Source organism: Topomyia yanbarensis, chromosome 2 (assembly GCF_030247195.1).
Source record: "Topomyia yanbarensis strain Yona2022 chromosome 2, ASM3024719v1, whole genome shotgun sequence".
In the NCBI taxonomy this organism is placed as follows: domain Eukaryota; kingdom Metazoa; phylum Arthropoda; class Insecta; order Diptera; family Culicidae; genus Topomyia; species Topomyia yanbarensis.
In genome coordinates, this window is record NC_080671.1 from 98,423,259 (window position 1) to 98,437,286 (window position 14,028).

Here is a 14,028-nt window from a genome sequence, read left to right on the forward strand (position 1 = left end):
ACCCTTAGTCGTTGCAGCGGTACTGGTTGGCGACACTCGTGGACCGACGGACTACCAGGGTAGCCGCCGGAATATCGACACGGATGATTTTTCGCTCACAGATGGCAGGCACTTTTACTGCTTACCGACTCCTTCGTCGATTCGATAGAGGCCCGTTTACTATATGACCGACACCCATATATCGACGCGGGGGACCTTTCACCCGCGGAACTTTATTCCTGATTTCAGTGTGGCCAAACTACACTGACGGCCTTTACCGTATGCACTACACCGTTGTTTCAAATAGGTGTTACCTTCAAAATGGTGAAAACTGATATATAAACTCCTTTGACGTCTCGGCTTGGAGATGTCAGAGGAAAACAGTGTCGAAACGCACGGTTTTTAGAAATGCTCTCCGTTGCTATTTAGGTTGGTGCTGACGGTCGTGCGTAGGATTTGATGGATTTTGGTATCGAGGGGTGTTGGGCAGGGATACTAATTTTGACTTTATAGGGATGTACATTGCGAATAGAGTCTGATTTAATTTACGTTATATGAGTGGATTTTATATTAAATAGTAGTACCAGTGATTTAATTTAATTAAGTAAGATAAGGCCATTACAAATCTTTTTTAAAAATTATGTCGAAGTACAAATTTTTTTCTGAAAGGGGGGGGGGCAAACAAAAAATAAATATTTATTTTAATAAACACATTTTTTTTCTTTTTGCATTTTCTTTCGATTGTTCTCGTGGACGTTTCCGCAGGGTGATTTCGTGTAGCGGGGTTGAGCTATTTGTTTTACTAGAAAAATTCAAGCAAACATTACTGAATCAATCAAAAGTTCACATAGGAAAGGGATGCTAAAGTTTTCGTTTTAAAATTTTTTCCCAACAGTGCAATTTTTAAATTTCCAATAAAAGCTTGAAAGTTCTCTGAGAACTTAATGTAAACATTTAAGAGTACTTTAACGTATTAACTTTTGGTTGCTTGAATAGTTTTCGTTCCGTTGTGGCGGCACATGGACCGATTGTACACACAAGGCATGAAAATCGGTCAAAGGTGAACCTGCTTGATAACAATGTACAGAAACAGGATTGCAACATTTCACTTATGGACTTTTGGAAAACATTCTGGAATGAATCCAAAGGTAAAGTGTGCGTCAATGGAATTATTCATCTCAGATATGGTTTTCTCTGATATTTTTTTCTATTGCGTATTTCGTATACAGTAGCCTGGCGAACGTACATCCTGTGCATACTATACTTTTTCGAACTCTAGTGGAAACATCAGCTTTGGTTTATCGCTTGTGCTTGAAGACTTGTAGATTTGTTTGTTTGGTACATGATAGTAATTCGGCTCGGTTCCGTGTACATCTTCGAAATCTTTGCATTTTTCTCCATCTTGTTGCGCAGTAGGTAACCACATCAGATAAATTCATTTGATAGTCGTACGGATTTATGAAATGTATAGCAATCATCAGTTCATTCTTTGCCTTTTTCATATAAGGAAGACTGTGCAATCACTCTGAAATTCGACTTTTTAACCTACACCCGGAGTGTCGAGTGTCATATACCACTAGATTCAGTTCGTCGATATCTGAAAATGTCTGTATGTTTTATAGTATGGTTAAATAGCTTCAAAAGTGCATTGGCTCTAGGTGGGATTCACTTTTGTGCGTAACCGCTACTAATAGTCCTTACTTCTCTTCCTTCCTTTTGTTCCACGAGACTGTATCGAAGTGTAATATCGTGGGGAGGCTGATTCAGTCTTAAGACAAAATGATACATTAGAGCGGTTTAGCTCCGAACACATATCCGGCTAATCGCAGTGGTGAACTTCCGTTAGCCATTTGGCTCCCGTTTCTGTGAACCATTTAGTTCCTGTTTTCGCGAACCATCTCAATTCCTCGTCGGAAGTTCTCCCGATACCGATGCCAGTTGCGTGAGTCATTTAGCTCCCAGTTTTGTCGCAATCTTCTCGCATAGTCCATAAATCCTACTCAAAGGGCCAACCAGTACTTGGCGAGGACGGTTCGGCGATACCGGATGGAGCGTAGCTTCTGGTTCGCTGCTTCCGGTTCGTTGAAAACTCGACGACCCACCGCTGGTGCTTCACTCGACCTACTCGATCTTGTCCCTGACAGTGAAACTAGTCTGCTCACATGCTTCGGTCCGGCGATTCCAGCTGGTTCATGGTGCCCAGTACACTGGCGCCTCAAGCAAAGCTGTGGTTGCTCTCACAGCCTTCCCCTTAACATAATCATCGTAACTTTAAAAGTTCAAATCGATGATATATTTTCCGACCGCGCTGTCTTTCGGCTGCTAGTCATCCCCACATCTGTTTTATGATGGGCAATCGTCTCCGTGTCGAGTGTCTCCTCTTCTAGCGATTGTCCGATTACTTGGAAAACCACATCATCCGTGAAGCCGAAAATCGTTGTATCTCTGGGAAGGTTCAGCTTCAATACTCCATCGTACACTGCGTTCCACAGCGTCGAGTCGAGGAACGTCAGTTGTAGTTGTGATTCTCTCTTGTCTGTCTCGTAGATCAGTGTTCGGTACTGAAAGTAGCTCTATAATATCCTGGAGAGTTACTCATGCTGTACAGCGAATGGGCGATTGCTTCCCAGCTAGTACTATTGAAGCATTCTTCACGTCTAAGGGAACCACCACGCAAAAACGATATCCTTATCTCTGCTGTCTCCAAAGCTCACACAACCGTTTGGATGGATTTCACTGTAGACCTGCCTATAAGGAAGCCGAATTACATGAGGTGCCGTTCTCACGGTACGCGTACTTCGTTAGCTTGTTCAGGATTACTCCTTCTCTCTAACATTACCAAGGGATATATTGACTACGCTGAAAGATCTCCATGCTGTCCCGGCATCAGAAGCAACATCAGCTTTTGTCGCTTCCAATTATCGGATCGTTTTGAACATATCCGGGCTCTCATGTATCACTTCACTTTTATGACTTTCGCCATCTCAATAAGCTGTTTGTTGGTAAATCGATCTTCATCTTTGTGATCATCCTCCTCACTGTACGGCGAAAATAGTTTCATGTTGTGGGGAAAACCTTTCGATAGTGACCTCCATCGTTTCCGGGCACCTTTCAGGTGGTGCAGCTGTGCCTTTTATCTTTGTTATGCCAACTTTGTAGGTCTCTCCTAAGGAAATTCGCGTTGGCTTCGTGGCAAGGCTTTCTTGTACAGCTTGACTGCTTGGTTGAGAGCGGTTCTTGCAGCTCGCTTCCCTTGAGCTTTCTGAGTTCTGTTTTAATTTTAAATATATTTAACACGGCTCAATGCGTTAGCACAACTGAGCCGTGGAGTGCACCTTGGGGGTCATTTGGTCCGTCTTCTCTCGCGTTTTCGTTTACGTCCATGTCATCATCGGTACTGCATTCATCTTGCTCATCGTCGGATGTTCTTATTTGTTGTTTGTGCTTACGGGTCGCTATTGTAAATCCTTCTTCATCGGTATTTGATTCGTTATTGGTGGTGTTGGTTGATGGTTTGGCAACATTTGCTGTAATCGTTGTTACTTCGATGTTGGTAATGGCAGTTGGTTTAGTGGTACTGGGGCCGATCGTTGTTGAGCTGGTGCTTGTGAATGCCTGGTCTGCTGTCGTTGGCTTACCAACTGGTTGTGGTTTAACATACGATGATTGTATACCGGCTTTGGTCGTATCAGGTGGAATTTCTTTAGCATTCTCTGCGCAAGGTTTCCCGTGGTGTAGCGGATGATCACAATATTGACAGGTAGGAATCTGTCCTGGGTGCGTGACTAGTGTTCGTTGAGAATATTCAACACCATGAGGTGATTTGCATGTGAAAGTCAAGTAAGAGGGAATAGGTTTTGTCGGACGCATTCTCACTACACGAACTCCGTTGCGGAGTCTTGGGAAGAAGTTCCTCCAACTATCTTCCTTAACACTATTCACCTCTCCGTATTTTGACAGGATTTGTTTGATAGCGAAGGAACTAGTACGTGGTGCCAGGTCATGTATCTTTATTTCAATACTGTCAACATCTATATACGTTGGGATACTGTATAAAATGTCATTACATTCGATGACGTGTTTCATGCTGTTCTGGGAAGCGAATGATTCTGCTTGACTAATATTTTTTAACATATTCAGTACCGCATGACGCAAATGGTGGAATTGCACCGCATAAAGTACCGCAAGCTACGTTGAACTTCAAGTTCACCTTCAACATTTGCTCCCCTTCATGAATTGATGGTATTACCGGATATTTCGTGTAGTCAACAGCAACACAGTTTGCCCGCATCGTGATATACTTTTGCTTGGCATTGTCACTCATTGTTTGTTCACGTATCACACACTAGGCAGAAGGAATCAATTTTTGCCAAACGTCGCGCGAGTAAATTTGATTACTTGCCCTGCTATTGCAGCGGAGCGATTTCTAGCTTCTGAACTGAGCGAGATGAGAAACCGAAGTGATCTCCGACTTCTTCTCCAAGCTCGGAGGCAACTTATACGTAGATCGATAATCGTCGTATTGCACTCGGCGACCGTTTCTCAGTTTCCCATCCCTTGGTATGGTCGCATTACACGCCTTTGTGAGTAGTGCCGTGAACTCGTTCGCATTTAGGTTGAAGAGGATACCCTCAAGTTCAAGTTCTTAGACGGACACGTTTCTGTGAAAAATCGCTGTTTTCCATCTTCCCTCGTTTATATATCTCCTACATATTCATATTCATGTGTAGTTCATAGTCCTGTTATCAACGCTGTACCAAATCGCTTGGTGGGCGCTGTGGATATATCCTCGCACACTTTTCAGTCCATCTTTCCGGTTACTCCAAGGCTACAAAAATTGACATCGATAATGGATTCCCGGTTCTTCCTGCGGTAAGTGCCGATGATACCACTATTTGTAAGATCTATATTTAGCTTTGCTAGAGCATTCTTGATCGCTGATGGCCAGACAAAGTTCTTTTGATTCTAGCGTCTATCTCGAAAATTTCGCATGTTTCTGGTTCTTGGAATATTTCAGAATTAATGTCTCTTCGGCTTCTTGGAAAACGGCTTATTCGATTTTCACAAGCTTAGCCTTAAATGGAAGGTTTGGTAGCAGATTTTGATCTGATCAAGTTCATAAGAATCGCACATATGGCTGCGGAAATACGGTATGAATACTACGATCCCATATGAAATCTTTAAATGTCAAAAACCTTTCGGTAAAGCTCATGTATATTGAATATTGAACCACATATAAATCTCCAGGAGTCTGATTTGAATTCAGATTGTTTCTTTATCGAAATTATTTTCGAATGCAACGATCGATTATGTATCTATCGACTGTTGCGTTTAAAATGGAATCGATTCAGAAGTCGGTCTGTATTAGCCTTTCCATGAGATGTTTGTTTGATAATACACAGATGGGTCCTTCCTTCCGCGACCAGCAAACGTTTCATTTGATGTTGGACTGGATCGATGATCTCATTTAAACTTCACATTTACCCGAGAATGGTCAAAATAAAAATTATCATGGGATGGTAATTTCTAAAACTACCATAATAGTTTTCAGTTACGAAAAGCAAAACTCTATGGAAGTTATTGTTGTTCTATAAAACGTGAAAAATTTTTGAATTTTGGTTATTTTAAAAAATTTATTTGCCCCCTGATTTTTTTCAGCGATTTTGAAGGGGGGGGGGGGGGGTGTGTGACATTTTTTAAAAAAGATTTGCAATGGCCTAAGTTTTAGATAAATAATCGGTATTGGAACATGCCAGAAGGTTACACTCTCTGTCCGAATCTGAACCGTACACCGAAAACTAAATATCAGAATGACGGCCCGCGTGACCATGCAAGATAACTCGCGAATATGTGGATGGTCACACGGTCATAAAATCGAATTCATACACGCGAAGTCACAAGTCCGGCTTCTGATTGGGCGCCTGATTTGATGAAAAACCGGTAATGTTCAGGATATTCAAACCCCTATAACTTCGGCCACAGCTGCGTGCTTTGAACAAATTTGATTGCGTTTTGATTGCTGGAGTTTTTTGCAACTTTCGATATATAGATTTTGGTCTTTTTGCTGCGGCTTCTGATTGGGAGCGTGGTTTGATGAAAACCGGTAATGTTCAGGATCTTTAAAGTCCCATATCTCCGGTCATAAGAGCATGCGGTGAACAAATTTGATTACATCTTGCAACTTTAAGGGTATAATTATTTGTACTTTTACGCCGGCTTCTTAATTAGGCCTCAGATTTGATGAAAACCAATAATGTTCCGGATCTTCAAAGCACCATATCTCCGGCCAAAAGAGCGTGCGGTGAACAAATTTGTTTGCATCTTGGTCGTTGAAGTTTTCCGCAACTAAGGGTAATAATTCTTTGTACTTTTACAGCGGCTTCTTAATTAGGCCTCAGATTTGATGAAAACCTGTAATGTTCCGGATCTTCAAAGCCCCATATCTCCAGCCAAAAGGGCGTGCGGTGAACAAATTGATTGCATTTTATTCCTAAAAAATTCCACAACTTTTTGTGTATATATTGTCATACTTTTTCAGCGGCTTCCAATTAATTGCCTTTTTGGTCGGATTTCTTCCACTGTGCAGTGTTTCAGCGGGTGACAAGTCTTTAACAAAAACCTCTTGGTTGAGTCACTTCGGCGAACAGCGAAATCAAGTACGTTGATGTGGCTGACAGGATCGTGACGGCTTGTGACGTTACAACACCACGAAAACTGGAGCCATGCAGTAAACGGCGTGCAGCTAACTGGTTAAATGAGTAGCTCAGTACGCTACACGCTGCTTGTCTTAGAGCCAGAAGGCGGACTCAGAGAGCAAGATCGGAGAGTGAGAGAGGAGCGCAAGCGCCGTTTCGAGAAGTTAGGGACGCTTTAGAAACCTTAGCAAGCCAGCTTGCCATAAATAGCTGCGCTGAGAAGTAGACGCAAATCCCTGGGGAACGCGTACTGAGTCGTCATGACGAAGATGAGGGCCCATCGAAACCAGGTGTATATGTTCGGATAAGCAAAAGATAATCGTTGAGAGTCTCTTCCCGAAGCACGATCCAACTACCTGGTCATCGACACCGTACGGCGAAGAAGAAGGATCAAACACAGCCGAGTGGCAATCGACTAACGATGAGCTCAAAGAAGCGTCGATGCGACTAAAATCAACGAAAACCCTCGGCCCGGATGGAATATCAAACGTGGGGCGCTGAAAGCTGCATATCCGGACATGTTCAGAATGCTACTGCAGAAGTGTTTAGATGATGGAAATTTCCCCGAAATGTGGAAGGTACAGAAGCTGGTGTTGCTGCCAAAGTCAGGGAAGTCACCGGGCCATCCAGCCTCGTATAGGCCGATGCCACAGCGCTACACAAAAGAATGAACCAGATCCTGAAGAGCTACGTCCAGAATAGAGTTCCGCTGCACGAGACGAACGAAGGGCAGAAGTCAATGCGAGTCGCAGCGGGCGTTCCTCAGGGTTCCATTCTCGTTCCAACTCTTTGGAACGGCATGTACGATGGGTCAAGCTGCAAACAGCTCACCACAAGACGGATGTGTTGTTGGTCGGTAACTGCAAAGCGGTTCAGCGGATACAGATCACCGTGGAAGGGCACGTGATTGCATCGAAGCGTGTGCTGAAGCAATCGGGAGTGATAATCGACGACCGGTTGAGCTTTAACAACCACGTTGATTACACCTGCGAAAATCCGGTCTGTTATCTTGGGTTTCGTCATCGATACTGCGATATGGGGTCCCAACCTGGGGTGCGGTGCTGAAAACCAAGCGGAACCTCGAAAAGCTGAACAGGACGTTCCGACTAGTGGTCGTACGATAGTGGACAGAATAATGTCTTCGCCGAGATGATCCCCATCTGCATCACCCTGGCGGAGGATATCAAGTGCTACAATTAATGAAAAGCAATAAACGTGAGGAGAATCGATTCGATGGTGCCGTGGCAGCAGGAATGGAACAATACGGAGAAAGGAAAGTGGACCTACCGGCTCATCTCAAACCTGTCGACGTTGGTCAATAGAAAGCACGGAGAAATGACATTCCACCTGAAACAGCTCCTGTTGGGCCACGGCTGCTTTCGGAAGTATCTTCATCGGTTCGGGTACGCAACGCCACTATTGTGCCCGGAGTGTGAGAACGTCGAGGAGACACCGGAGCATGTGGTCTTCGAATGTCTGAGCTTTGAAGCGACGTGCTGCTTAAACTGGAGGACCGAGGATCAACCCGGATAATTTAACCTACAGAATGACAAGCAATGTAAAGACGTGGAAAGCAATAAATAGAGTTATGATGTAGATCATGGCCGTCTTACAGCGGAAACGGCGTGATGAACGTCGAACAACGGTTTCGGAAGAACAATCACCGCCAGGGAACTCTCTGCAGGAATAAACTAGATCCATCGCTGAGGACTAGTCGAGTAGACTGCAAAAGAGCACCGAGCATGGGTGGTTGAAACGCCAGCGAACCAGATACCACGCTTCATCTGGAATCGCCAGACCAATCATGGCGTCCCCACCGGTTATTCCGATAGAAATATAGCAAAAACCAAAGAAGAATCGGTATTGGGAGAACTTCTTTTTTCGGGGAACTCTCCATCAGCGTAAGCTAGATACACCGCTGGGGACTAGACTGAGTAGACCGCGATGAGACACCACCAGTGAACCGGACGTCCTGCTTTATCGGAATCGCCGAACTGACTTCGGACCCTAGCTGACTTCTCTTGCCAGGATAACTCTCCGTCGGAGTAGATCAGGTCCATCATCGGGGACGCGACCGAGAAGTTCGCGTACAAGTCGGGGAGCTGAATGGCTCATCAAGGAAGTAGGGCTAAATGGCACAAGAAAGGAAATATAGGGCTTAAAAAGTTTCCGTGCTAAATGGCATCGGACACGGATCCAAAGCACTCAAGAAGTTTTGGTACTAAAACCAAAGAAGAAACGAATTTGATTCGTTAGTTGGACCGACTGATAGATATCAAAAACTCTCCAAAGGAGATGTTAGTAGTGTAATTGCATCTATTCACATCTTTAATAATTGTCAGATTAATTGTCAAAGTAAACTTGACATAAGATTTTGACATTAAGATGCTTTTTAGTTGGACAATTGTGCATGGATTCGCTAAGTATATCAATGTACTATCGTTTAGATCCAGTTTCATGAATTTCTATGCACTAATAAGATAGATATTAGAAAAAACAGTTTGGTGGGTATTGAGTTCACGTTCATTTTCACCGAGAGTGTAAATAGGCCTTTATTTTGTTGAGGTTGATGAACCTATAAAATTTGATATCTGGAAAAAGTCGTGGGTTGTCTGGCTTAACTACAATGTCGGGCTTACCACCGTTTCCCTATCCCCCCAAATCGTCCATGTCTCTAACCATATAAAGCAACCGGGAGTATTAGCGTTTTGTACATAGCAAGTTTGATGCATCTATGTAGGCTACGAAATATTAACTGGCAACGCATATCGAAGAACGTTCTATTCGCACCTAGAACACGCATTTTTATCTCCTGGCAAGTCACTAGTGTTAATAATTTATTCATTTTAAAAGGCAAGAGCGCCGTCCACGAAGGCGAGATGCATGTAGGATCTCGGGATGAGTTTCCTTCATTTGCCCATCTGATTTCCGTAACACAATTTTGAGAGCTTTGTTACAATAGAGTTCAAACAATCTAACGTCACCGACAATCCAACTACTCTAAAGATATATGTGATAGGAATGATTTGGGTGCTTGCTTTCGCACTTTGTCTAAATGATTTCCTTCATTTACTCACAAAAGCAACAATTTATTTTGTTTTGTAATAATTACACATACATTATATAAGAATACTAGGTTGTCTTCACAGAAAGTACGGTGTAACGCGTTGGCTCGGCATGACCCTTTCGCTGTCCGGTACCGCCTTGAATATCTCCACCGTCGAATCCTCTGCGGTTTGAAACTTGAGTATTGCTGCCACATTGCCGCAGCGGTAGCAATAATTTGGCGCCGACCAAACAGTGACCAGCTTACGGTTGAACAAATAGTTTATTCCTTCGTGGACCAGTTGATGTGCCCGACAGATCAGTTCCAGCCTGTTGATAAACATAAAATCCAACGTCACATCAACTCCAAACAGCCAACCTGCCCCCCTCGGGCTCTCGGCCCACGTTTCGATATCCTCGGGGTCTGACCAAACCAAATCACAGAAAGCACCCTTATGGGGAATCTCCTGGTCACGATTGATTGTTCGGATTTGGTCCAGCGTTTTAATCTCCGGACTAAGGCCGCCATGGACACACAAAACCTCCTCGTCGATCAAGGCAGCGATGGTGAGCAAGTCAAACACTCGGCAGCAGTACTTCCACGGGTTTACATTGCCATACTTGGTGTAACACTCGTCATAAAAACCGTACACTTTGGTGATTTGTCGTGATTCATGGTTACCTCGAAGCAATGTGATTCTCTCCGGATACCGTGCCTTCAAGGTAAGCAAACGAGTAAACGTTTCCAAGCTGTAATAACCACGATCAACGAAGTCGCCCATGAAAATGTAATTCGTATCCGGAATATGTCCACCCGTGCGAAAAAGCTCCTCAAGATCGTAGAACTGCCCATGAATATCACCGCAGACGGTGACTGGAGTGCTCACTGGTTGTATGTTTGACTCTTCTATCAGCAGATCACATACCAAATCACACAATTTCTTCAGGTCATTCTCTGGCAAATATTTGCACTGTTTTGTAATCTCAATCCAGCTATCTAGTTCCGAAGTCATTTTGCCGTTCTACAAACTCGTATTATTCTTATCAATTTTCTCCCAACAAAAATGGATGTTTCCGAGCTTATACGCCTTGTCAATGAACTGTCAACAATATAAATAGAACAAAGCCAAAATCTTCAAGTGCAGTGCTGCCATGTAGTACGAAAACGCGGAAAACAATTTTGAACCGGTTCGACAGGGTTGCTTTTGTATATGCACAGATAACAGACGTTTTTACTTGATTAAAAGTGTGTACCTCCGACAAACCGACATGACAACTAGAACGATTTCGGTTGGAAATTTTTGGCAAATAACTTAAACTCGGAACAGTAGCTCCATCTATATAATGAGTTACACATCATTACTTAACGTGTCTCTCGTAAAAGAACACTAATGTCCTCTAGTAAAAGTCTCGATAAGACATATTCAAACAAGCAGAAATTTTTCGAATTCAAATGAGCGGAGCATCGTATAATAACGTTTCAAGTAGAAAGTATTGTGGTATTGACAGGCTTTGTTCTCTGGTTGACTCCATGAAAAGAGAATCGAAAAAATTGAATCAACTTCAAATCGGTTCCAACAGCATGAAGTACAAAGTTACTTTACGCTCGTCCGGACATGCCGCAGACTGAGGTGATTTGCATTCTAATGCCAAAAGATCCTAACTCCTGCGATAGCAGGCAAAAGGTTAAGTCGCTGGAACACTCTAAGCTTGCTCAAATGACCCTATTCCACGCTTTTCTAAACTTTCTTCCTTCGACTTCTTGCTCTCCCTTGAGTACTATGGCTCTTAATATTGAAAAATATACTTCACCTTCCAGTCCCTTGCTAATTAAATGTCGTTACAACAACTTCGGCATTTATTATCACATTGATTAAAAAACTATTCCATTTCCGAGAATGAAACGATTTACGATCGCACCGTAGATCATTCGTCGAAAATGCAGTGTACGTCATTTGTCCTGAATTACCTTATAATTTGTCAAATATCGGTATATGTTTACAAAATTTAGTCAGCTATTTGTTATAATTTTATGTTCAACAAAACTAGAACATATATTTCTAAGGTTATACCCAAGTAGCATTTCTAGTTTTATAGCACACTACAAGTGCATTCTAAGTTTTAGGAAACGTTTCAAGAGTACCATAAAACCTCCATTGTTACTAGGATAGTTTCCTTTAACCATTTCAAGTATAGCCCAACTTCTTTGCGCCAAGTGCCTTGAAACTATGGTTGTCTATTTTCTCTTGTTCAAACTTCTACTGGAGGAACTCTTGATACATAGAGTAGCTTCGATGATTATTAGAGAGTTGACTGAAAATTACATAACTCGTACCGTCAAACGAACGTCCGTTTGACAGTACGAGTTACAAAATTTTGCGTCGACTCTCTAAAAATATCTTGCCAAATTTGAAAATACAGTGTCATGTCAGTTTTTCGGTGTAAAAACAACTTCCATTTCAAATAAATCCCGACAAACATCCCGGATAGAATTTTACAATAGCATTTACCCTACAAACAATCATAAAACAATAAATATTATAGTTACTGCTGTTTCAACATTGTTCGATGCCAAAATCTCACAGTAGATTTACAATAAAATACCCAGGTAACCAATAAGCATGCTGAATGCGTCTTAACGGCTACTTGATAAGCACTTAAGTCGTTTTAAATGCTATTTAAAAGTCGCTTTTGGCAAAATATACGGCTACATTACTGCTGTGCTATGAAAATGCTTTTTTACTACTGTTGTGCATTCAGAATGCTGTTTACTGGCAAGAAGTTTTTAAACAGTTTTTCAAATGCTGATTAACAACAGTTATGCATAACGAATGCCAGCATACTGCAAGAAGCATCCAGAATGCAAATTTTACGCTACTTTACTGCATACACTAATGCTTGTTGGTTACCTGGGTATCATGTAACAATAAATTTCACTGTTCAGCAAAAAACTGATACAGTGCATTCACATTAAGTTTTACTGTTTTCGAGAAAAAAATGTATAGAGAAAAATTGATTTTTGAAATGTTAAGATACATAACCACCCCCTTTTTCACTGTAAAAGTCTATTTTGCATTGAAATTTACTGTAAAAACGTTAAAGTTTATAATTTTTGTATTGTAGCATAACACTAAAACTTACTGTAAATTATCATAAAATTACTGTACTGTCACAGTGAAAATCATGGTTTTGTTACTGTACATTTCTATTCGGGATATGATTACAGCGTAAAAGCCAACTGTCAAAGTTCTCTTTAAAGAGAAATTCCAAACAAACCGTTACTGACCGAACACAGTTGAATGGAAGAGAAATTTCTCATTTGTCTACTACAAACATTGGTGAGTGGCGAGTCACATTTTTTTTACTATGGAGAAGACCTTTACGTCCTAGCCAAGTACACGTGCTATTGGTAGGGTCCAAGCTACCGCACGGGGTGCACTGGGGGAATGTCGGGCTCGAATTGTGACGCTGCCATTAATACCTACTACACTCCATTGGGCTCCGCCATCGTTCCTGCCAGGAACTACCTCTCGGTATTACTTCTGGGGGGATGGCTGTACCTAATGTACTCATTCACTCTCACTCACGCGTTCATACCTCCTGTATGAGGCTTACTTGGGTGCTCTCTCTCTATCGCACCTTGATTCACTCTCAAACACTCCCACATGAGGCTGACTTTTGTGCTCACCTTTTTCGTTCCTTGCGATGCTGACTTGTGTGCTCACCTTACTCATTCCTTGCTAGGCTTACTTTTGTGCTCGCCCCACCCATACCATGTGAGGCTGACTTGGGTGCTCACCCTATCACCTGATTCACTCTCGATCGTGCCACTCTATTGTACCTCTGTCACTCTCCCTGGCATCCCATGTGGGACATTTTTCTTAGGCCCCACTTCTGACATACCATGCGAGGCTGACTTGTGTGCTCACCTTTTTCATTCCTTGCTAGGCTTACTTTTGTGCTAGCCTCTACCATACCATGTAAGGCTGACTTTTATGCTCACCCTTAACATGCCGTGTGAGACTGACTTGGATGCTCACCCTTTCACTCCTCTGCCACGCCATGAGGCATCGATAGCTAAGTCCCAACATACTACGCTACGACCCTCCCGTCTTGGCATGAGGCAGTCCACTTATACGCCTATACACTCACTCTTCTGTCTTGTTTCGGGGTGGCTGGCTTTACCCCTTACGCGGTTGCCATTCGCTGCGCCAAACCTGCCTCGGCATGAACAGACCATTCACTCCCTTTTTTGCGCTTGGCCTTTTTCGCTCCAGCTAACCAATCACTAGTTAGCCGTGCCCGTCGT

The 14,028-nt window shown here is 42.8% G+C and overlaps 1 protein-coding gene across 1 annotated transcript; it reads right to left on the reverse strand.

The window, feature by feature from the left end:
- Positions 1-9,742: 9,742 nt before the first annotated feature.
- LOC131678945 (serine/threonine-protein phosphatase 6 catalytic subunit) lies at positions 9,743-10,820 on the reverse strand. Its single transcript, XM_058959400.1, has one exon. The coding sequence runs from the start codon at positions 10,730-10,732 to the stop codon at positions 9,818-9,820; it is 915 nt and encodes a 304-aa protein (XP_058815383.1). The 5' UTR covers positions 10,733-10,820; the 3' UTR covers positions 9,743-9,817.
- Between the last annotated feature and the right edge of the window lie 3,208 nt (positions 10,821-14,028).